At 46.7% G+C, this 26,691-nt stretch overlaps 1 protein-coding gene across 1 annotated transcript; it reads right to left on the reverse strand.

Moving 5' to 3' along the window:
• Positions 1-1,245: 1,245 nt before the first annotated feature.
• Positions 1,246-26,313, reverse strand: LOC142257006 (FXYD domain-containing ion transport regulator 3-like). The gene is made up of 8 exons (XM_075329053.1): positions 26,209-26,313; positions 7,795-7,853; positions 7,239-7,280; positions 6,416-6,436; positions 6,232-6,306; positions 4,278-4,311; positions 3,858-3,898; positions 1,246-1,442 (listed from the first exon to the last, which is right to left on the reverse strand). Exons 2-8 carry the CDS (start codon positions 7,832-7,834, stop codon positions 1,423-1,425), a joined length of 273 nt encoding a protein of 90 aa, XP_075185168.1. The 5' UTR covers positions 7,835-7,853; positions 26,209-26,313; the 3' UTR covers positions 1,246-1,422.
• Positions 26,314-26,691: the final 378 nt, after the last annotated feature.

Consider the following 26,691-nt stretch of genomic DNA (forward strand, 5'->3'; position numbering starts at 1 on the left):
ATATGGGGGCTGCATACTACTATATGGAGGAATATGCGACCTGCATATTACTATACAGAGGAATATAAAGGCTGCATGTCGCTATATGGTGTAATATAGGGGTTTCATATTACGTTGTGGTGGAATATAAGGCCTGCATACTATTATATGGGAGCTGTATAATACTATATGGTGGAATATGGGACCTGCATATTACTATACAGAGGAATATAAAGGCTGCATGCTACTATATGATAGTACTAGATAGCCCTTATAGTCCACCATAATGTATTACGAAGCCCCCATATTATATGTGGGGGTTGCATAATACTATATGATGGAATATAATGCTTGTATACTACTATACAGGGGCTGTATAATACTATATGGTGGGATATGGGACCTGCATATTACTATACAGAGGAATATAAAGGCTGCATGCTACTATATGGTGTAATATGGGTGTTACATAATACGTTATGGTGGAATATAAGGGCTATATACTACTATATGGGGTTGCATAATATATGGTGGAATATAAGGCCTGCATACTATTATATGGGGGCTGTATAATACTATATGGTGGAATATGGGACCTGAATATTACTATACAGAGGAATATAAGGCTGCATGCTACTATATGATGTAATATGGGGGTTACATAATACTTTATGGTGGAATATAAGGCCTGCATACTACTATATGGGGGCTGTATAATAGTATATGGTGGAATATTTGAATTAATATATTCATGCCCAAGCTTGCCCAGCTTTCCTGTATTCTGATATCCATCTTGTCCTCAGCACCCAGCTTTCCCATGCTCTGATAGCAAGGGAAAGCTGGGTGCTGAGGGAAAGTGGGATATCAGGGTATGGGAAAGCTGGGTGCTGAGGGAAGTTTCATAAATCGTGCTGATGTAAAGCAGACGTGGGAAATGTTATTAATTGTGTAACAATTGGTTTAAGGGCATAAAAATTAAAAATAATTCAAAAGTTTTCAGCAAACTTCCAATATTTTCCCAAATACACAAAATATCGTTCTAAATTCTTAAAGAATAAACAAATCCAAATAAAAGTTTTAAATTTTAATGAATTTTTCTATTTAAAATACAAATTTTCTAAATATAAAATTTTCAGGAAATATTTTATTACTTATTTTGTTTCAGCCTTTTCTCGTTATTTTCTCAGATTTTGAAGCGTTCCGTCTTTCCCCGAATATTAATAACAGCCCCCACCTCGCTGACAACGTGAACAGAAAGCCTCAAACTGTGAGAAAACAAAACCTTTTATTGGATTAGCAGCCAAACATATTAAACTGTTTATATAACAAAAAAACAAAAACTAAAAAGGTGAAAGGCGACGGGCGAGATGCAGTCAAGATGTTACGGCTTGGAAGAAGATTAGAAAAAAAATAAAAATCCTCCTCGGTTTGGTGGACGGAGGTTCAGCAGCGACTGGCGCTCCCTGAAACACAGACGTGACAACGGTCAGATATCAAGAGGGATACAAAATATAATGAATGGGGAGGGGTCGTCATATAGCGCAAATAGCGGCATTTTGGTTCCACATTTTGATACATTTGCATGCTGATATTGTGTCTGATCTACAAGTACAGCCAGATCCTTCTCTACCAGTGACTCTCCTCTCCTAGCTGGCTTTCCTCCTCTACCAGTGACTCTCCTAGCTTGATTTCCTCCTCTACCAGTGACTCTCCTAGCTTGCTTTCCTCCTCTACCATGGACTCTCCTAGCTTGCTTTAATCCACTACCAGTGACTCTCCTAGCTTGCTTTCCTCCTCTACCAGTGACTCTCCTAGCTTGCTTTAATCCTCTACCAGTGACTCTCCTAGCTTGCTTTCCTCCTCTACCATGGACTCTCCTAGCTTGCTTTAATCCACTACCAGTGACTCTCCTAGCTTGCTTTAATCCTCTACCAGTGACTCTCCTAGCTTGCTTTCCTTCTCTACCAGTGACTCTCCTAGCTTGCTTTCCTCCTCTACCAGTGACTCTCCTAGCTTGCTTTCCTCCTCTACCAGTGACTCTCCTAGCTTGCTTTCCTCCTCTACCAGTGACTCTCCTAGCTTGCTTTCCTCCTCTACCAGTGACTCTCCTAGCTTGCTTTCCTCCTCTACCAGTGACTCTCCTAGCTTGCTTTCCTCCTCTACCAGTGACTCTCCTAGCTTGCTTTCCTCCTCTACCAGTGACTCTCCTAGCTTGCTTTCCTCCTCTACCAGTGACTCTCCTAGCTTGCTTTCCTCCTCTACCAGTGACTCTCCTAGCTTTCTTTCCTCCTCTACCAGTGACTCTCTAGCTTGCTTTCCTCCTCTACCAGTGACTCTCCTAGCTTGCTTTCCTCCTCTACCAGTGACTCTCCTAGCTTGCTTTAATCCACTACCAGTGACTCTCCTAGCTTGCTTTAATCCACTACCAGTGACTCTCCTAGCTTGCTTTAATCCACTACCAGTGACTCTCCTAGCTTGCTTTAATCCACTACCAGTGACTCTCCTAGCTTGCTTTCCTTCTCTACCAGTGACTCTCCTAGCTTGCTTTAATCCTCTACCAGTGACTCTCCTAGCTTGCTTTCCTCCTCTACCAGTGACTCTCCTAGCTTGCTTTCCTCCTCTACCAGTGACTCTCCTAGCTTGCTTTCCTCCTCTACCAGTGACTCTCCTAGCTTGCTTTCCTCCTCTACCAGTGACTCTCCTAGCTTGCTTTCCTCCTCTACCAGTGACTCTCCTAGCTTGCTTTCCTCCTCTACCAGTGACTCTCCTAGCTTGCTTTCCTCCTCTACCAGTGACTCTCCTAGCTTGCTTTCCTCCTCTACCAGTGACTCTCCTAGCTTGCTTTCCTCCTCTACCAGTGACTCTCCTAGCTTGCTTTCCTCCTCTACCAGTGACTCTCCTAGCTTGCTTTAATCCTCTACCAGTGACTCTCCTAGCTTGCTTTAATCCTCTACCAGTGACTCTCCTAGCTTGCTTTAATCCTCTACCAGTGACTCACCTAGCTTGCTTTAATCCTCTACCAGTGACTCACCTAGTTTTTTCCTCCAGATTATATGATGAATGCAAACTATTAATGCCGAGATGCATTACTTTACATTGATTCACAATGAACCGCATCTGATTTAATGACCTAATCTGGCAGCTACAGCCAAAAGCATTTTGCAGAGACCCCTCCTGTTCACTCCAATGAAGAGATCAGCAGAGTTTTGATCGATTAGCCTCTCTCTCTGTTCTTTCATGCACTGAGATTTGGAGCTACATTTTCCCTGGTGCAGAGGTCCTAAAAATCCCACCTATAGACATACAATATCCAGCTGTCTGCAGTCACCACAAGGTGGAGCTTTCTATATACGGTTTATACATTTAATCCATTAAAACTGTCTGCAGTCAGCTCCCTCTAGTGGTTATTGCAACGGCTGCAATAAAATGCCACAGCAGGGAATTTGGGTCTCCTATACCCACTCCTATAAAGATTTATAATAAAATCCATCTACAAAGAATATTGGACCTTTGAACGGCTCAGTAGATACTTGTGGCTTATGGGTCCTTGATTTATGGCTCACTGCTCGGAAAAGTGACATTTTTCCATTTTTATCATGGTCATAATCATGTCTAAAATGTTTCTAACGCTAACGAACATTAGACCTAATGAGGCTGATGTATTTACTTTGAAAATCCAAATCAGAATAGTTACTAACTCAGATATGGAGATGAACATTTAATATTTGTAAACACAAAATGCTCTTTTTCAATAGCAGAAAAATAAGAACTTGGGATCTCGCATCTATGGAGTTAGTAAGTACACCAGCCTCATCAGGTCCAGAAATCAATATAATAGTCAGATCCTTTTTTTTTTCTATCCCATAAATGTTCATCACCTGGTGTAATAAGCTGAGGGTCTTGGGATCTTCTCATTTGTCTGCAAAAAGAAAACAGATGTCCAATTAATGAATGAAGAACGACCAACCATAAGACAAAGGGTGTAATTGAAGCTTCTGTTTTGGGAGGTCTGACAATTTTTTGGGTCCAAAAATCAAGAACCTCTTGTATGTGGGACTCGGGGGCAGACGTATGAACACCTTGTATGATAGGTTAGGTTTGTTGAAGGCCATGTCTATGTGACATCAGTTGGCGGCACACCATATTTTTAGGCTGGGGAGGGACCAATAACCTTGGGTCTCCCCAGCCTGAGAATACCAGCCTCCAGCTGCCTGCTTTATCTGTGCTGGGTATTAACATTGGGGGGACTGCACCCCTTTTTCAAATTATTTAAATCAGCATTCAGAACTGAAACTTACTCCTTCTGGTTGAATTTACATCTGCATTTTCCACCTAAAGAAGAAAAGAATCAAAACGACAACTTGTAAGAATCGGTACTGGAAATGTAAGACTTAAGAAAAGAACAACTGAAGGATTAAGAACATGTGAAGAGGCCGCTGAGAAACAGGTGCAGAGGGAATGTTTACAGTCATAACAGGCCCCCAATGGTGATCGGTGGCCTCAGAGTTTACATTGTAGCAGTCAGAGAGCAACCGGACGACCCCCCACCGAACAAAACACAGCAATGAGCTTAGTCATCAGGGAAAGAAATGTCAGATGCTCAGCTACATCCTGTATATAAATCCTAAAGCAGAACAATAGAAAAGTAAATATCCACTGGTACGAGTAAATTAAACTTTTATAATGTTCAAATATGTATTGTTCTGCCGCAGAACTCAGTCTACTGTATAAGAATCTGTGTGTGGCCACTAGGGGAGCTCACTGCACACATTGAAATAAATATAGCTCTGTATACAGGAAGCTCCCCCTAGTGGTGGCTGCAGACAGTATCTTATAATGTATCTCTGTATACAGGGAGCTCCCCCTAGTGGTGGCTGCAGACAGGATCTTATCATGTATCTCTGTATACAGGAAGCTCCCCCTAGTGGTGGCTGCAGACAGTATCTTATCATGTATCTCTGTATACAGGGAGCTCCCCCTAGTGGTGGCTGCAGACAGGATCTTATCATGTATCTCTGTATACAGGGGGCTCCCCCTAGTGGTGGCTGCAGACAGTATCTTATCATGTATCTCTGTATACAGGGAGCTCCTCCTAGTGGTGGCTGCAGACAGTATCTTATGTATCTCTGTATACAGGGAGCTCCCCCTAGTGGTGGCTGCAGACAGTATCTTATGTATCTCTGTATACAGGGAGCTCCTCCTAGTGGTGGCTGCAGACAGGATCTTATCATGTATCTCTGTATACAGGGAGCTCCTCCTAGTGGTGGCTGCAGACAGTATCTTATGTATCTCTGTATACAGGGAGCTCCCCCTAGTGGTGGCTGCAGACAGGATCTTATCATGTATCTCTGTATACAGGGAGCTCCCCCTAGTGGTGGCTGCAGACAGTATCTTATGTATCTCTGTATACAGGGAGCTCCTCCTAGTGGTGGCTGCAGACAGGATCTTATCATGTATCTCTGTATACAGGGAGATCCCCCTAGTGGTGGCTGCAGACAGAATATTATCATGTATCTCTGTATACAGGGAGTTCCCCCTAGTGGTGGCTGCAGACAATACTACTACGATTATGCAGGGAATTCAGTGCACTGAGCCCTATAAAAGATGAATCAGCACAAAAGACTAGATATATTTTTTAAGGATATGAAAGTTAAAAAATCCTGGATACTACAGTTTTCGATTTATGTATTGAAATTATTTTTTGTCAGAATTAAATAGAGGGGTTTTTTTTGCAGAAAGGAGCCATATTGTCTTTAGATTTGACACATTCTTTCATAGGGACAGCGTCAGCACAGATTGACTGTTCAAACCAAGCACAGGCACTCTGTGCACCAAACAGTCAGTGCAGCTTCCCACCTGCTTGTTTTCCTTCCATCTCTACCCCCTATTTTTTGATTGACAGCTCTGGCTTCATAGAGCCTGAGGATGGAGATTGATGGGAAAACAAGCAAGTGGGAAGCCGTACTATAAGTGTTTCTCTGCGCCATGGTGCACAAAGTGCGGCTTCCCACCTGCTTGTTTTCCGATCAATCTCCATCCTCTGGCTCTATGATGCCAGAGCTGTCAATCAAAGAATAGGGGATAGAAATTGAGGGAAATCAAGCAGATGGGAAGATGCACTGACTGTTTGGAGGTGTCATGGTGCACAGAGCACCTGTGCTTGGTTTGAACAGTCATTCTGTGCCGACAGTGTCTGTATCAAGATAATGAGGATATAAACACCATTATTACACCTAATGTTGCACAACTCACTTATTAAAATGATGATTCCCATAGCGCACAGCACTCCGGCCATAATGAGTCCAGCGATCTGCAGAGACTTGTAATCTAAAATGGAAAAACACAAGGTTTAATTGACAACCGATTAACCAGCAATTAGCAGCTCTGGATTCCCATAAAGGGGGGAGGGGAGGAGGGCGTGCGAATTAAAGCTTACCATATTCAAATGGATCTCGCTCTAAAAACAGAAGAAAAACAATAAATTATAAAACAAAGTTCCATGAGAAACACTAAACTGTTCATTAGAATATCATCTGATGAAACAACCCATTAATGTAGCTTTTTTTTCCCAATAGAGCTTGTAAGCGCTGCTCAGTGCCAGGACCACCAGACGCGGGCAGCTTTACTCCGCAGATATTGGATGTGCCGGAATCTGCAGATTCTCACTGGAACTAAACTCCCAGAAGCTCCATGGAATGTATCATTAATGTATCAATTTCTATTGTTACAATCCACTCTTCTTCACAGGATGTTTAATAAACAAAAAAGTGCAAATGTTTTGCAGTTGACCCAATTGATATTGGAATCTTAAGGCTATGTGTCCACAGTAAAAGGTCCCTGCGGATTTTTTTGCCTGAAAATCCGCAACTTTCGCGGCAAATCCGCACCCGCGGATTTGCCGCGGATTTACCGCGGATTTACCGCGGATTTGCTGCGGATTTTATTTTTTTTTTTTTCCCCATTCAAAACAGAAAATCCGCACCAAATCCGCACCAAACAATTGACATGCTGCAGTTTGTTCCGCATCAAAATCCGCGGCAAAATCCGCAGCGGAAAAATCCGCAGCATGGGCACAGCATTTCCAAAATGCCATTGAAATGGCTGGGGAGTAGCTGTGCTGCAGATTTTCGGCAAATCCGCGCTAAATCCGCGTCAAAATCCGCGTCAAATCCGCGATAAATCCTGTAGCGTGGGCACATAGCCTTAGAATGTGGCCTGTTTTTGGGGACCCGATGTTCTGGCATTTTGGAGGCACTGACCTGGGGTTTCTGCTCCTGACGTAGCGTGGTAAAGAGGCGCAGCTGAAACAGAAGATCAGATAAACAATGCATCAGATCACTCGGAATCTGGTTGAACAGGATGGGACGACCTGTGGCTGCGCCGGGAGCTAAAGAGCAATTGCGTTTTTTGGAGCAAATGTCACAAAAAGTTTTGTATTTTTGTCTTGATGATGGCAATGATGGTCGGGGGCTGGGCCGGATTCGAGGATCGGCACATCAGATTATGAGGGTGACTACATTACACCTGAGACTGCAGCGCCCGGAGGGCATGTGTATGGGTGGTGTAATACAATCGTGTCTACATTGTATACGTTCCTCCATGACACACATCCCCCCCCCAGTAAATCGGAGTCAAGATTCCACCACATTCATTTCTACATAAACAATCCGTGTCACGAGGCTTCATCCGGCTCCAAACTCCTATTTATAGGTTTTTTGTTCTATCCTAAATTAAATTATGAGACATTTGTTGTCCTCGGATTGTGCGCGGTGTGATCAGAGATCGGCCATCGCTCCTCACCAGGGTCGTACTTACATGCCAGCATCAGGAACAAGGTGACACAGACGTCCGGCATCTTCAGGTGGAGATTCAGCCTGCGGGAGAAAGACGAGAGTGAACTCCCAATGACATCTATGGGGCAGATCCAAAGTCTCAACTAATTCCATAGTGTGTGGAGCAATGTATCTAATCCTCTCCTGTGTGATACTGTCTGCTGAGCTGTGTATCTAATCCTATCCTCTGTGTATCTAATCCTCTCCTGTGTGATACTGTCTGCTGAGCCGTGTATCTAATCCTATCCTCTGTGTGATACTGTCTGCTGAGCTGTGTATCTAATCCTCTGTGTGATACCATCTGCTGAGCCATGTATCTAATCCTCTGCTGTGTGATACTGTCTGCTGAACCATGTATCTAATCCTCTCCTGTGTGATACTGGCTGCTGAACCATGTATCTAATCCTCTCCTGTGTGATACTGTCTGCTGAGCTGTGTATCTAATCCCATCATGTGTAATACTGTCTGCTGAGCTGTGTATCTAATCCTCTCCTCTGTGATACTGACTGCTGAGCCATGTATCTAATCCTCTCCTGTGTGATACTGTCTGCTGAGCTGTGTATCTAATCCTCTCCTGTGTGATACTGTCTGCTGAGCTGCTGCATCTAATCCCATCATATGTGATACTGCCTGAGCCGTGTGTGATACCACCTGTTGAGCTGTATATCTAATCCCATCATGTGTGATACAGTCTGCTGAGCGGCTGCATCTAATCACATCATACATTAATACGGTCTACTAAGCTGTGTATCTAATCCTGCGTGATACTGCTTTATCACTTGAGCATTAAAATTAGAATCTTTTCACCACCGGAATATGAATGGTTAAACAATGTTACATTGTTATCCAGTTCACCTTCATTTTCTGCGGTAATTTCCAGTCAGATTCCTCCGTACGGAAAGAGCAGGGTCGCAAGCACGGCGGAGAGAGCAGGGTCGCAAGCACGGCGGAGAGAGCAGGGTCGCAAGCACGGCGGAGAGAGCAGGGTCGCAAGCACGGCGGAGAGAGCAGGGTCGCAAGCACGCCGGAGAGAGCAGGGTCGCAAGCACGCCGGAGAGAGCAGGGTCGCAAGCACGCCGGAGAGAGCAGGGTCGCAAGCACGCCGGAGAGAGCAGGGTCGCAAGCACGCCGGAGAGAGCAGGGTCGCAAGCACGCCGGAGAGAGCAGGGTCGCAAGCACGCCGGAGAGAGCAGGGTCGCAAGCACGCCGGAGAGAGCAGGGTCGCAAGCACGCCGGAGAGAGCAGGGTGGCAGCACGCCGGAGAGAGCAGGGTGGCAGCACGCCACACTTTAGATAATGTCTAACAATGAGGTTTTTCCAGCGGAAACATCAGATACTCCAGATATTAAAAATTAATTTATTCCTTCTTTATAAAATCCAGTTCCCGCCTATGTATGGACCATAGTGGTATTAGCGATATGACCAGACTCCGCGTTTCCGCTCTCACGCCGCATTCATCAGATAATTGGATTTTATGAAGATGGAAGAAATTAAATTTTAATACACCTGGGGTATCTGACATTTCAGCTGGAAAAAATAACAACTTGTTGTTTGAAATTAAAAAATGTTGTACTCCAACACCCATCATACGCCACCCAAGTGATTGACAGGTTGAGAACCCTTTAAAGTTATATATATGACAGGTGGTCACATGTGTGGGGAGATCTTTCCCTCTCTGGTCGTTATAACGCACCTACGATAAATCGCCCATTTTGAGTTTAGTTGAGACCTTTTCAATGTGGATAGAACTCAACAGAAATTACGATACAAATTGTTTCCCTCCTTGTAGAATAGTGTAAAAATCGGGGTGTTCCACGATGACCAGGCTCAGGATCGGGATCGGGGCATTTCCACAAGGCCGATGACCAGGCTCAGGATCGGGATTGGGGCATTTCCACAAGGCCGATGACCAGGCTCGGGATTGGGGCATTTCCACAAGGCCGATGACCAGGCTCAGGATCGGGATTGGGGCATTTCCACAAGGCCGATGACCAGGCTCAGGATCGGGATTGGGGCATTTCCACAAGGCCGATGACCAGGCTCAGGATCAGAGCATTCTAGATCTCTGACTAACAAACATGTCATTAGTGAGAAGCTGAGTGATGGAGGACAGGTAGTGCTATATGGTAAGGTTGTTGTGTGACTGACGCAGTACCAGACACAACCTGTGCACAAGGGGGGGCGCGTTTTTTTTTAATTCAGTAATTTTTCTTACTCCTGGACAATCCTTTTAGCCTCCAAACAGGTCAGCTCCTTTCCAGGCACAGATTAATCTTAGATATTAGAGGATCTTCCGGCCAGGGGGCAATCTTCAGGATTCCCCCTAGTAACGGACGCGGACAGACGTGGGGTTGCTGGAGTAACCCTGGAAATAAATAAAAAATGCACAGAAGAAGACGACTAAGAAAGGAAACCGGCAACTTCTGGACAAAGAGGGGAACGAAAGAGAAGAAGGTCTGTATAGAAGGATGAGATTAGTATACATGGCGGAGAGCGGAAGGGACATCGGGGGAGGGGAAACATGGCCGCCGTCCAACTGGAAGAATGAGACCTCAACTTCCAAGAACAGGACTAATTGCCCCGATAGGATTTCCGGAGACCCCAAAAGAAAGCACAAATTCCTAAACCTGGATACACAGATACGTGACCCCTTTAATAACTCGGTAACTACAACTCCCAGCAAGTATTGCCCCATAGCGAGTCCTAATCTTCTGGACTTGTGACATCTCCAGTAATCCTGGGTAATCCCGATATCACAAACCAGGGATTACTGGAGATGTAACGAGTCCAGCGTCTCGCCTTGTGCAAACTAGTCTATTGCCACATTGTTACCATTTATCAGGGCCAGTGCTGACTGGTTGGGGCAGGTGCAGCGGCCATAGTGTGAGATAAAAGGGGTTAATAAAGTATCACAGCAAAGACAGCGGCAGCGAGCATCAGAGAACCTGTAAGAACGGCGCCGGCACTTTAAGATAGTCCCATATCAAGCGCCCATTAAAGGGGACATCACCATCAGAAAATGAGGGCTAAGAAAATCTTCATATGCTAAAAAAACAAAAAAAAAAACAAAACCTAAAATGTTGCAATTTGCACATTGGGGCATTATTCTTTAGAGGCAAATGTCCTATTTTTTTGGGAAGAGTTTATAGCAAGGTTCCAAACTCTCAGAGGCAAGATACAATAACTGATAACATAGGATTCACCATTCACAATATGTGATATCACAGCTCACCTCCACCTCCTCCTGTATAATGATAACACCTCTATATAGTAGATAACAGGATTCACAATAGGTGATATTACAGCTCACCTCCTCCTGTATAATGATTGATAACACCTCTACATAAAGCAGATAATACGTGATTCTTCATTCACAATAGGGTGTCACAGCTCACCTCCTCTTCTACAATGACTGATAACACAAACCAAACAATAATGATGTCACAGCTCACCTCTTCCTTCTGTGCAATGACCAACATCTCTATATACAGTAGGTAACATAGGATCCACCATTCACTATAGGTGATGTCACAGCTCACCTCTTCCTCCTATTCAATGACTGATATCACACCAATATACAGTGGATAGCACCAGATCGACCATACATGTCACAGCTCACCTCTTCCTTCTGTACAATGACTAACATCTCTATATACAGTAGGTAACATAGGATCCACCATTCACTATAGGTGATGTCACAGCTCACCTCTTCCTCCTATTCAATGACTGATATCACACCAATATACAGTGGATAGCACCAGATCGACCATACATGTCACAGCTCACCTCTTCCTTCTGTGCAATTACCAACATCTCTATATACAGTAGGTAACATAGGATCCACCATTCACTATAGGTGATGTCACAGCTCACCTCTTCCTCCTATTCAATGACTGATATCACACCAATATACAGTGGATAGCACCAGATCGACCATACATGTCACAGCTCACCTCTTCCTTCTGTACAATGACTAACATCTCTATATACAGTAGGTAAAATAAGATCCACCATTCACAATAGATGTCACAGCTCACCTCTTCCTTCTGTATAATGACTAACATCTCTATACAGTAGGTAACATAGGATCCACCATTCACTTTAGGTGCTGTTACAGCTCACCTCCTCCTCCTCCTATACAATGACTGATCTCACGCCTATATACAGTGGATAGCACCGGATCAACCATACGTTATGTCACAGCTCACCTCCTCCTGTACAAATGCCCTTTGCACACGCTCATTAGACGCTACAGTACTAGATATAGGGCCTGTGTCCGCTTGTTGCTAATATACATGTGGCTTCACAGCTTTGGATAATGAGGCCATCCAGTGAGTGAGCATAGGCAATATGCTGGGCGAGGCCCCTGACCTCCGGATACCCCGGGCCACATCCCCCCCCCCTCCAGCCCTCATCCCTTTATTCCCAGCATTGGACACACAATATCCCCTGCAGTAACCGAACACCGGCGCGTTCCGTGTGGCTGCTCCATAGACACGAAACGCAGCAGGTACCGGAGCCGCACACCTGGCGCTGGAAAATAAAAGCTGACACATTGAAACGGAATTCACTTCACTGCGGAAACCTATGAGCAAGCAACAAAGAAGCAGAACAAAACATGGAGCCTCCAGAGCTGCGCTCCAAAGGAAGCAAAGCATAGGCCCATCTAATGCAGTAGTGGGGCTAGAACCCCTCTGTGCTACAGGTGTTTATTTCTACCCAAAAAAAGCACCAGGAGGTTCTGTCCGAAGACTCCCACATCTTCAATAGTGCGGAGATAAGGAGCAGCTACAGCTAATCTGCAGAGAAAAACTGTCTCAGGGGTTGTATCATCCACAGCACAGAATATTTACATGGAGAGGGGGTATATACACCGCTGCTCCCCATTATTGACACCCCCTTCATTTTTTCCATGCACTGTACAAGATCTGCTGAAATAAATGGAATTATACCAAAGTTCAATAGTCAGGATTCTGTAGTGTCAAGTAACGCAACAAAGAAGCATTAACTTACATGGGGCAATTTCAAAGAAACAGAATAAACTGCCCCCCCCCCAATACATACTTGATTGCCCCCTCAATACTTAGTTACCCCCCCACCCTAATTAACACTTGGTTGCCCCCACCCTAATTAAGACTTGGTTGCCCCCACCCTAATTAAGACTTGGTTGCCCCCCTAATTAATACTTGGTTGCCCCCCTAATACTTGGTTGCCCCCTAATACATGGTTGCCCCCCTAATACATGGTTGCCCCCCTAATACATGGTTGCCCCCCTAATTAATACATGGTTGCCCCCCTAATTAATACTTGGTTGCCCCCCTAATACTTGGTTGCCCCCCTAATACTTGGTTGCCCCCCTAATACTTGGTTGCCCCCCTAATACTTGGTTGCCCCCCTAATACTTGGTTGCCCCCCTAATACATGGTTGCCCCCCTAATACATGGTTGCCCCCCTAATACATGGTTGCCCCCCTAATTAATACATGGTTGCCCCCCTAATACATGGTTGCCCCCCTAATACATGGTTGCCCCCCTAATACATGGTTGCCCCCCTAATACTTGGTTGCCCCCCTAATACTTGGTTGCCCCCCTAATACTTGGTTGCCCCCCTAATACTTGGTTACCCCCCTAATACTTGGTTGCCCCCCTAATACTTGGTTGCCCCCCTAATTAATACTTGGTTGCCCCCCTAATACTTGGTTGCCCCCCTAATTAATACTTGGTTGCCCCCCTAATTAATACTTGGTTGCCCCCCTTGTAGCTATCTATAAGCTTCTTGCTCTTCTCCGCTGGTATTTTCTCTTCCTTTGCGGTTTCTTCACGCTCTTGAATGTTGGGTTCTTTTTCCTAATGGCAGATTTCAGCTCACCCCAAAGAGATACAATGTGATTGAGGACAGGACTCCTTGCCGGCCATTGTTTCTTTTTCCACCCTTCCTGGGTACTTTTGGATGTGTGCATTGGGTCATTGTCTTGCTGAAAGATCCATGATCTTCGACTCACACCAAGTTTTCTTACACTGGACAGGACATTTTCCTCTAAAATCTATTAATAATTCTCTGATTTCATGATTCTTGTCAAGGCCTTCAGTAGCAGATGGAGAAAAGCAACCCCACATCACTATAGATCCTCCACCATGCTTAACTGTGGGTAGGGTGTTCTTTTCCTTATAAGCTTCATTGCATAGTCTGAAAACTGTTGCTTTGCATTGCCATAAAGGTTTATTTTTGTTTCATCCAGAAGGATTGTGGTTGGTCTTTGGCCAAGATCAGTTGTTCCTTTTTACGTCTTTTCTTCAGAAATGGTTTCTTCCTTGGCCTTCTCCCACAAAACTCTGCTTGGTTTAGTGTGCAGGGTATGGTACTTGTTGAAACCATAACCCCAGGCTGCGTCAGCTTGCCCCCCCCCCCCCCATGTCCAGAGAGATTCTTGACGGTTTCATGCTTGGCAAACTTCTTAATAATATTGTGCACTGTTGAAACTGAGACACCAAGGTCTTTGGAGATGGCCGTATATTCACCATTGTGATAAAGGACCAGGACCGACTATGTGGCTTTATAAGCACTGAATCATCATCCATTGGCCAATTCATGTCACACTGGTACCAACAATGTAGGATCAATAATGTACACAGTGATTGCACCAGCAGAATAGCGAGTGCAGCTCTGGAGTATAATACAGGAGGTAACTCCGGATCAGTAATGTATGTACCCAGTGACTGCACCAGCAGAATAGTGAGTGCAGCTCTGGAGTATAATACAGGAGGTAACTCAGGATCAGTAATGTAATGTATGTACACAGTGACTGCACCAGCAGAATAGTGAGTGCAGCTCTGGAGTATAATACAGGAAGTAACTCAGGATCAGTAATGTAATGTATGTACACAGTGACTGCACTAGCAGAATAGTGAGTGCAGCTCTGGAGTATAATACAGGAGGTAACTCAGGATCAGTAATGTATGTACACAGTGACTGCACCAGCAGAATAGTCAGTGCAGCTCTGGAGTATAATACAGGAGGTAACTCAGGATCAGTAATGTAATGTATGTACACAGTGACTGCACCAGCAGAATAGTGAGTGCTGCTCTGGAGAATAATACAGGAGGTAACTCAGGATCAGTAATGTAATGTATGTACACAGTGACTGCACCAGCAGAATAGTGAGTGCTGCTCTGGAGTATAATACAGGAGGTAACTCAGGATCAGTAATGTAATGTATGTACACAGTGACTGCACCAGCAGAATAGTGAGTGCAGCTCTGGAGTATAATACAGGATGTACTCTATTCTCTTTGTCTGATCTGTGATGTGGAGACGTCTCTTGAATTTTTGGAAGGATGGAATATAAGGACACCTCTGGGGGAAGGCGTGGAAGTGGGGGGGAGGTGGGGTGCACACAGGATGTTCCAATCACCAGAACACAGAACGTTCCCCAGATAAGTGATTTGGAGACGTTGCGTTCTGCCGCCCATTACCCGGCAGCGCTTTCATGAAGAGAGTCAGGGCAGGATTTTGGCACAGGTCTTGGAGTCTTCAGATTTACAATAGGGACATTTACATTCCTGTCTGAGATGGTGAAGAAAGACGGCGGCTCCGGTAGTGCGGAGCACGGGGCGCCATTATGCTGCGCGCAGGACGGGGCACAGAAGATTTTTGGGAAGTAATAACTTTCCCTGGAGGTTTGGCAGTAATGGGGGAGACACTGCTGTTAACCCTAGAACGCCCAACCATAGAAATCTACCATAGAAAACAAGTGACCTAGCAGTCCGCGAGGCGTCATAGGGTTAATGAGCAGAACACGACAACTACTCCCATCAGATCTGGCCTAATTGTATAGGCGGCGGTCAATAAGGGGAATTATCCCTGGACCTGGAGCCTCAGGGGCCCCAAAAGTGCCTATGTGAGAAGAGCAAAGCTATTCAAGCCCTGCAATAATAGGAGGCCGCGCCGGAGCCGTACATTGGGGCCCGGGAGCTTCAAGTTACATCATTGCTGCCTATGCGCATCAGGGGTCCTGAAAGGGTTAAGTAATAAAGAATAGAGAACAATGTGCGGACACGTCTACAGCAGAGGGGACGAGCGCGACACACCCAGCGCCAAATCCAGCAGGTGACACCGAGAGGGAGCAGAGTCTACAGGGGGGCACCTGGAGAAAATGGGGGGCAGCACGGGTCTATGGGAACCCTGCAAAGGAGCCAACTGAGGCTGCAGAGGGGCACCTGGAGAAAGTGGGGGGCAGCACAGGTCTATGGGAACCCTGCAAAGGGGCCAACTGAGGCTGCAGAGGGGGCACCTGGAGAAAACGGGGGCAGCACAGGTCTATGGGAACCCTGCAAAAGGGCCAACTGAGTCTGCAGAGGGGCACCTGGAGAAAACGGGGGCAACAAGGGTCTATGGGAACCCTGCAAAGGAGCCAACTGAGGCTGCAGAGGGGGCACCTGGAGAAAACGGGGGCAGCACAGGTCTATGGGAACCCTGCAAAGGGGCCAACTGAGGCTGCAGAGGGGGCACCTGGAGAAAATGGGGGGCAGCACGGGTCTATGGGAACCATGCAAAGGGGCCAACTGAGGCTGCAGAGGGGGCACCTGGAGAAAACGGGGGCAGCACAGGTCTATGGGAACCCTGCAAAGGAGCCAACTGAGGCTGCAGAGGGGGCACCTGGAGAAAACGGGGGCAGCACAGGTCTATGGGAACCATGCAACGGGGCCAACTGAGGCTGCAGAGGGGGCACCTGGAGAAAAACGGGGGCAGCACAGGTCTATGGGAACCCTGCAAAAGGGCCAACTGAGTCTGCAGAGGGGCACCTGGAGAAAGTGGGGGGCAACAAGGGTCTATGGGAACCCTACCTAAAGGCCAACTGTAACTACAGAGGGGGGCACCTGGAGAAAATGGGGGCGGCACGGGTCTATGGGAACCCTGCAAAGGGGACAACTGAGGCTGCAGAGGGGGCACCTGGAGAAAACGGGGGCAGCACAGGTCTATGGGAACCCTGCAAAAGGGCCAACTGAGTCTGTAGAGGGGGCACCTGGAGAAAATGGGGGCAGCACAGGTCTATGGGAACCCTGCAAAGGGGACAACTGAGGCTGCAGAGGGGGCACCTGGAGAAAATGGGGGGCAGCACAGGTCTATGGGAGGCATGCAAAGGAGCCAACTGAGTCTACAAATGGGGCACCTGAAGATTACTGGGGACACCACCGGGCGAGGACTGGTCTATAGGTACCCTGCCAAGTGGCCACCTGAGGGTACAGAGGGGGCACTTGAACAAAATGGAGGGGGGGGGGGCGCAGCACAGGTCTATGGGTACCCTGCAAAGTAGCCAACCGAGTCTACTTTGCAGAGGGGGCACCTGGAGAAAACCGGAGGGGAAGGGGGGGGGGGGTTGCACAGCACTATGGGTACCCTGCAAAGTGGCCAACGGAGTCTGCAGAGGTGGGCACCTGGAGAATACTGGGGACAGCACAGGCACCGGGTGAGGACAGGTCTATAGGTGCACAAAGGGGCCAGCTGAGTCTGCAGCGGGGGCACATGGCGAAAACAGGGGTAGCATGGGTTACAGGAGCCCTGCAGATGGGCCAACCGAGTCTGCAGAGGGGTCACCCAGAGAAAACAGGGGGCAGCTTGGGCACAGGTCTATAGGAGCCATGCAGAGAGGCCAACAGAGTCCACTGTGTATCTAATCCCATCCCTCGGTGCCAGTGGGACACGGCCCCTCTCCACAGAGCGCAGTGATACCGGATACCCCCCCCACATCAGGGCTGCAGTCAGATGAGCGGCTCCTGGTCAGCAGGTTCTTATCTATGGTCCAGAGTAACCTCAGCCCCCCCAGAGGGGCACAGGATGCGACCCCCAATGCAGCTCACAAGGGGTTACATGACCCCGCCTCCTACACATGAGCCAGGTCCAAACCGCACAAGAGGCGAAACATCAAACACTTATAACTGGACCGAGCCGGAAAACAACCCCAGAGGCCGCCAGATGTTCTCACCGGGGAGACGCAGCAGCGGTACAGGATGGGGTACACTGCGGAGCTCAGATACAGTATCACATCAGGAACCATACACCAGAGCAGCAGACGGTATCACACAGGAGAGGATTAGATACACAGCTCAGCAGACAGTATCACACAGGAGAGGATTAGATACACAGCTCAGCAGACAGTATCACACAGGAGAGGATTAGATACACGGCTCAGCAGACAGTATCACACAGGAGAGGATTAGCTACACGGCTCAGCAGACAGTATCACACAGGAGAGGATTAGATACACAGCTCAGCAGACAGTATCACACAGGAGAGGATTAGCTACACGGCTCAGCAGACAGTATCACACAGGAGAGGATTAGATACACAGCTCAGCAGACAGTATCACACAGGAGAGGATTAGATACACAGCTCAGCAGACAGTATCACACAGGAGAGGATTAGATACACAGCTCAGCAGACAGTATCACACAGGAGAGGATTAGATACACAGCTCAGCAGACAGTATCACACAGGAGAGGATTAGATACACAGCTCAGCAGACAGTATCACACAGGAGAGGATTAGATACACAGCTCAGCAGACAGTATCACACAGGAGAGGATTAGCTACACGGCTCAGCAGACAGTATCACACAGGAGAGGATTAGATACACAGCTCAGCAGACAGTATCACACAGGAGAGGATTAGATACACAGCTCAGTAGACAGTATCACACAGGAGAGGATTAGATACACAGCTCAGTAGACAGTATCACACAGGAGAGGATTAGATACACAGCTCAGCAGATAGTATCACACAGGAGAGGATTAGATACACAGCTCAGCAGACAGTATCACACAGGAGAGGATTAGATACACAGCTCAGCAGACAGTATCACACAGGAGAGGATTAGCTACACGGCTCAGCAGACAGTATCACACAGGAGAGGATTAGATACACAGCTCAGCAGACAGTATCACACAGGAGAGGATTAGATACACAGCTCAGCAGACAGTATCACACAGGAGAGGATTAGATACACAGCTCAGCAGACAGTATCACACAGGAGAGGATTAGATACACAGCTCAGCAGACAGTATCACACAGGAGAGGATTAGATACACAGCTCAGCAGACAGTATCACACAGGAGAGGATTAGATACACAGCTCAGCAAACAGTATCACACAGGAGAGGATTAGCTACACGGCTCAGCAGACAGTATCACACAGGAGAGGATTAGATACACAGCTCAGCAGACAGTATCACACAGGAGAGGATTAGATACACAGCTCAGCAGACAGTATCACACAGGAGAGGATTAGATACACAGCTCAGCAGACAGTATCACACAGGAGAGGATTAGATACACAGCTCAGCAGACAGTATCACACAGGAGAGGATTAGATACACAGCTCAGCAGACAGTATCACACAGGAGAGGATTAGATACACAGCTCAGCAAACAGTATCACACAGGAGAGGATTAGATACACAGCTCAGCAGACAGTATCACACAGGAGAGGATTAGATACACAGCTCAGCAGACAGTATCACACAGGAGAGGATTAGATACACAGCTCAGCAAACAGTATCACACAGGAGAGGATTAGATACACAGCTCAGCAGACAGTATCCCACAGGAGAGGATTAGATACACAGCTCAGGAGACAGTATCACACAGGAGAGGATTAGATACACAGCTCAGCAGACAGTATCCCACAGGAGAGGATTAGATACAGCTCAGCAGACAGTATCACACAGGAAAGGATTAGATACACAGCTCAGCAAACAGTATCACACAGAATAGGATTAGATACACAGCTCAGCATACAGTATCACACAGGAGAGGATTAGATACACAGCTCAGCATACAGTATCACACAGGAGAGGATTAGATACACAGCTCAGCATACAGTATCACACAGGAGAGGATTAGATACACAGCTCAGCATACAGTATCACACAGGAGAGGATTAGATACACAGCTCAGCAAACAGTATCACACAGGAGAGGATTAGATACACAGCTCAGCAGACAGTATCACACAGGAGAGGATTAGATACACAGCTCAGGAGACAGTATCACACAGGAGAGGATTAGATACACAGCTCAGCAGACAGTATCCCACAGGAGAGGATTAGATACAGCTCAGCAGACAGTATCACACAGGAAAGGATTAGATACACAGCTCAGCAAACAGTATCACACAGAATAGGATTAGATACACAGCTCAGCATACAGTATCACACAGGAGAGGATTAGATACACAGCTCAGCAGACAGTATCACACAGGAGAGGATTAGATACACAGCTCAGCATACAGTATCACACAGGAAACGATTAGATACACAGCTCAGCAAACAGTATCACACAGAATAGGATTAGATACACAGCTCAGCAAACAGTATCACACAGAATAGGATTAGATACACAGCTCAGCAGTCAGTATCACACAGGAGAGGATTAGATACACAGCTCAGCATACAGTATCACACAGGAGAGGATTAGATACACAGCTCAGCAGACAGTATCACACAGGATGGGATTAGATATATAGCTCAGCAGACAGTATCACACAGGAGAGGATTATATACACGGCTCAGCAGACAGTATCACACAGGAGAGGATTATATACACGGCTCAGCAGACGGTATCACACAGGAGAGGATTAGATACACAGCTCAGCAGACAGTATCACACAGGAGAGGATTAGATACACAGCTCAGCAAACAGTATCACACAGAATAGGATTAGATACACAGCTCAGCAAACAGTATCACACAGAATAGGATTAGATACACAGCTCAGCAGTCAGTATCACACAGGAGAGGATTAGATACACAGCTCAGCATACAGTATCACACAGGAGAGGATTAGATACACAGCTCAGCAAACAGTATCACACAGGAGAGGATTAGATACACAGCTCAGCAGACAGTATCACACAGGAGAGGATTAGATACACAGCTCAGGAGACAGTATCACACAGGAGAGGATTAGATACACAGCTCAGCAGACAGTATCCCACAGGAGAGGATTAGATACAGCTCAGCAGACAGTATCACACAGGAAAGGATTAGATACACAGCTCAGCAAACAGTATCACACAGAATAGGATTAGATACACAGCTCAGCATACAGTATCACACAGGAGAGGATTAGATACACAGCTCAGCATACAGTATCACACAGGAGAGGATTAGATACACAGCTCAGCATACAGTATCACACAGGAAACGATTAGATACACAGCTCAGCAAACAGTATCACACAGAATAGGATTAGATACACAGCTCAGCAAACAGTATCACACAGAATAGGATTAGATACACAGCTCAGCAGTCAGTATCACACAGGAGAGGATTAGATACACAGCTCAGCATACAGTATCACACAGGAGAGGATTAGATACACAGCTCAGCAGACAGTATCACACAGGAGAGGATTATATACACAGCTCAGCAGACAGTATCACACAGGAGAGGATTAGATACACAGCTCAGCAGACAGTATCACACAGGAGAGGATTAGATACACAGCTCAGCAGACAGTATCACACAGGAGAGGATTAGATACACAGCTCAGCAGACAGTATCACACAGGAGAGGATTAGATACACAGCTCAGCAGACAGTATCACACAGGAGAGGATTAGATACACAGCTCAGCAGACAGTATCACACAGGAGAGGATTAGATACACAGCTCAGCAGACAGTATCACACAGGAGAGGATTATATACACAGCTCAGCAGACAGTATCACACAGGAGAGGATTAGATACACAGCTCAGCAGACAGTATCACACAGGAGAGGATTAGATACACAGCTCAGCAGACAGTATCACACAGGAGAGGATTAGATACACAGCTCAGCAGACAGTATCACACAGGAGAGGATTAGATACACAGCTCAGCAGACAGTATCACACAGGAGAGGATTATATACACAGCTCAGCAGACAGTATCACACAGGAGAGGATTAGATACACAGCTCAGCAGACAGTATCACACAGGAGAGGATTAGATACACAGCTCAGCAGACAGTATCACACAGGAGATGATTAGATACACAGCTCAGCAGACAGTATCACAGGAGAGGATTAGATACACAGCTCAGCAGACAGTATCACACAGGAGAAAATTAGATACACAGCTCAGCAGACAGTATCACACAGGAGAGGATTAGATACACAGCTCAGCAGACAGTATCACACAGGAGAGGATTAGATACACAGCTCAGCAGACAGTATCACACAGGAGAGGATTAGATACACAGCTCAGCAGACAGTATCACACAGGAGAGGATTAGATACACAGCTCAGCAGACAGTATCACACAGGAGAGGATTAGATACACAGCTCAGCAGACAGTATCACACAGGATAGGATTAGATACACAGCTCAGCAGACAGTATCACACAGGAGAGGATTATATACACAGCTCAGCAGACAGTATCACACAGGAGAGGATTATATACACAGCTCAGCAGACAGTATCACACAGGAGAGGATTAGATACACAGCTCAGCAGACAGTATCACACAGGAGAGGATTAGATACACGGCTCAGCAGACAGTATCACACAGGAGAGGATTATATACACGGCTCAGCAGACAGTATCACACAGGAGAGGATTAGATACACAGCTCAGCAGACAGTATCACACAGGAGAGGATTAGATACACAGCTCAGCAGACAGTATCACACAGGAGAGGATTAGATACACAGCTCAGCAGACAGTATCACACAGGAGAGGATTAGATACACAGCTCAGCAGACAGTATCACACAGGAGAGGATTAGATACACAGCTCAGCAGACAGTATCACACAGGAGAGGATTATATACACAGCTCAGCAGACAGTATCACACAGGAGAGGATTAGATACACAGCTCAGCAGACAGTATCACACAGGAGAGGATTAGATACACAGCTCAGCAGACAGTATCACACAGGAGAGGATTAGATACACAGCTCAGCAGACAGTATCACACAGGAGATGATTAGATACACAGCTCAGCAGACAGTATCACACAGGAGAGGATTAGATACACAGCTCAGCAGACAGTATCACACAGGAGAGGATTAGATACACAGCTCAGCAGACAGTATCACACAGGAGAGGATTAGATACACAGCTCAGCAGACAGTATCACACAGGAGAGGATTAGATACACAGCTCAGCAGACAGTATCACACAGGAGAGGATTAGATACACAGCTCAGCAGACAGTATCACACAGGAGAGGATTAGATACACAGCTCAGCAGACAGTATCACACAGGAGAGGATTAGATACACAGCTCAGCAGACAGTATCACACAGGAGAGGATTAGATACACAGCTCAGCAGACAGTATCACACAGGAGAGGATTAGATACACAGCTCAGCAGACAGTATCACACAGGAGATGATTAGATACACAGCTCAGCAGACAGTATGACACAGGAGAGGATTAGATACACAGCTCAGCAGACAGTATCACACAGGAGAGGATTAGATACACGGCTCAGCAGACAGTATCACACAGGAGAGGATTAGATACACAGCTGAGCAGACAGTATCACACAGGAGAGGATTAGATACACAGCACAGCAGACAGTATCACACAGGAGAGGATTAGATACACGGCTCAGCAGACAGTATCACACAGGATAGGATTAGATACACAGCTCAGCAGACAGTATCACACAGGAGAGGATTAGATACACATCTCAGCAGACAGTATCACACTGGAGATGATTAGATACACATCTCAGCAGACAGTATCACACAGGAGAGGATTAGATACACAGCTCAGCAGACAGTATCACACAGGATAGGATTAGATACACGGCTCAGCAGACAGTATCACACAGGAAAGGATTAGATACACAGCTCAGCAGACAGTATCACACAGGAGAGGATTAGATACATGGCTCAGTAGACAGTATCACACAGGAGAGGATTAGATACACAGCTCAGCAGACAGTATCACACAGGAGAGGATTAGATACACAGCTCAGCAGACAGTATCACACAGGAGAGGATTAGATACACAGCTCAGCAGACAGTATCACACAGGAGAGGATTATATACACAGCTCAGCAGACAGTATCACACAGGAGAGGATTAGATACACAGCTCAGCAGACAGTATCACACAGGAGAGGATTAGATACACAGCTCAGCAGACAGTATCACACAGGAGATGATTAGATACACAGCTCAGCAGACAGTATCACAGGAGAGGATTAGATACACAGCTCAGCAGACAGTATCACACAGGAGAAAATTAGATACACAGCTCAGCAGACAGTATCACACAGGAGAGGATTAGATACACAGCTCAGCAGACAGTATCACACAGGAGAGGATTAGATACACAGCTCAGCAGACAGTATCACACAGGAGAGGATTAGATACACAGCTCAGCAGACAGTATCACACAGGAGAGGATTAGATACACAGCTCAGCAGACAGTATCACACAGGAGAGGATTAGATACACAGCTCAGCAGACAGTATCACACAGGATAGGATTAGATACACAGCTCAGCAGACAGTATCACACAGGAGAGGATTATATACACAGCTCAGCAGACAGTATCACACAGGAGAGGATTATATACACAGCTCAGCAGACAGTATCACACAGGAGAGGATTAGATACACAGCTCAGCAGACAGTATCACACAGGAGAGGATTAGATACACGGCTCAGCAGACAGTATCACACAGGAGAGGATTATATACACGGCTCAGCAGACAGTATCACACAGGAGAGGATTAGATACACAGCTCAGCAGACAGTATCACACAGGAGAGGATTAGATACACAGCTCAGCAGACAGTATCACACAGGAGAGGATTAGATACACAGCTCAGCAGACAGTATCACACAGGAGAGGATTAGATACACAGCTCAGCAGACAGTATCACACAGGAGAGGATTAGATACACAGCTCAGCAGACAGTATCACACAGGAGAGGATTATATACACAGCTCAGCAGACAGTATCACACAGGAGAGGATTAGATACACAGCTCAGCAGACAGTATCACACAGGAGAGGATTAGATACACAGCTCAGCAGACAGTATCACACAGGAGAGGATTAGATACACAGCTCAGCAGACAGTATCACACAGGAGATGATTAGATACACAGCTCAGCAGACAGTATCACACAGGAGAGGATTAGATACACAGCTCAGCAGACAGTATCACACAGGAGAGGATTAGATACACAGCTCAGCAGACAGTATCACACAGGAGAGGATTAGATACACAGCTCAGCAGACAGTATCACACAGGAGAGGATTAGATACACAGCTCAGCAGACAGTATCACACAGGAGAGGATTAGATACACAGCTCAGCAGACAGTATCACACAGGAGAGGATTAGATACACAGCTCAGCAGACAGTATCACACAGGAGAGGATTAGATACACAGCTCAGCAGACAGTATCACACAGGAGAGGATTAGATACACAGCTCAGCAGACAGTATCACACAGGAGAGGATTAGATACACAGCTCAGCAGACAGTATCACACAGGAGAGGATTAGATACACAGCTCAGCAGACAGTATCACACAGGAGATGATTAGATACACAGCTCAGCAGACAGTATGACACAGGAGAGGATTAGATACACAGCTCAGCAGACAGTATCACACAGGAGAGGATTAGATACACGGCTCAGCAGACAGTATCACACAGGAGAGGATTAGATACACAGCTGAGCAGACAGTATCACACAGGAGAGGATTAGATACACAGCACAGCAGACAGTATCACACAGGAGAGGATTAGATACACGGCTCAGCAGACAGTATCACACAGGATAGGATTAGATACACAGCTCAGCAGACAGTATCACACAGGAGAGGATTAGATACACATCTCAGCAGACAGTATCACACTGGAGATGATTAGATACACATCTCAGCAGACAGTATCACACAGGAGAGGATTAGATACACAGCTCAGCAGACAGTATCACACAGGATAGGATTAGATACACGGCTCAGCAGACAGTATCACACAGGAAAGGATTAGATACACAGCTCAGCAGACAGTATCACACAGGAGAGGATTAGATACATGGCTCAGTAGACAGTATCACACAGGAGAGGATTAGATACACAGCTCAGCAGACAGTATCACACAGGAGAGGATTAGATACACAGCTCAGCAGACAGTATCACACAGGACACTGATTGCAGCCTATTACGGTATCCCCGACATGCCGGACTCTCAGCTCCTCACTTTCCACCTCTGACATCCCAGGAAATTACATAAACACCTGATAGTAAGAAACAACTCAGATCCAAAGCTCATAATAAAAGTATCGCCCTTGGCACAAGAGCGGACACTCTACCAGCAAATCAGCGCAAGGAACAGAAATCAGAGAAAACGTACAGTGTGCACAGCTCCGGTGCGGCCAGAGCCGGACTCACCTGGAGGAGATGAGAAGAGGAGGCTGCAGAGGAGATCGAGAGCTCCAGACTGAGGCAGCGCCGCCCGTGCAGGTGAGAACAAGCAGCCGCCCCTCCCAGCCGACACCCCCCTCCAACAGCCGACACCCCCCCTCCAACAGCCGACACCCCCCTCCAACAGCCGACACCCCCCCCTCCAACAGCCGACACCCCCCCCTCCAACAGCCGACACCCCCCCCTCCAACAGCCGACACCCCCCCCTCCAACAGCCGACACCCTCCCCTCCAACAGCCGACACCCCCTCCCTGCAGACACCCCCCCTTGAAGGCACCCCCCCCTTGAAGGCACCCCCCCTTGAAGGCACCCCCACCTCCCCTGCAGACACCCCACCCACCTCTTGGATGCTGCATTAACCCTCTCACCCCCGGGCGCATCTGCACATAAAACTCCTACAAGTCAGTGCAAGGCATTAGTTACTTTTTGTTTTTATTTGCTATATTTTTA

The sequence above is a fragment of the Anomaloglossus baeobatrachus genome, chromosome 11 (genome assembly GCF_048569485.1).
Source record: "Anomaloglossus baeobatrachus isolate aAnoBae1 chromosome 11, aAnoBae1.hap1, whole genome shotgun sequence".
NCBI lineage: Eukaryota > Metazoa > Chordata > Amphibia > Anura > Aromobatidae > Anomaloglossus > Anomaloglossus baeobatrachus.

Excerpts from the sequence above, each read along its gene's own strand:
- LOC142257006 (XM_075329053.1), bottom strand. The coding sequence starts at position 7,834 with ATGCCGGACGTCTGTGTCACCTTGTTCCTGATGCTGGCAT. Across the intron at positions 7,281-7,794 it reads CTTGTTCCTGATGCTGGCAT|CTGCGCCTCTTTACCACGCT; the intron begins GTAAGTACGACC and ends CTTCTGTTTCAG. Across the intron at positions 1,443-3,857 it reads CCCTCAGCTTATTACACCAG|GGAGCGCCAGTCGCTGCTGA; the intron begins GTGATGAACATT and ends TCTGTGTTTCAG.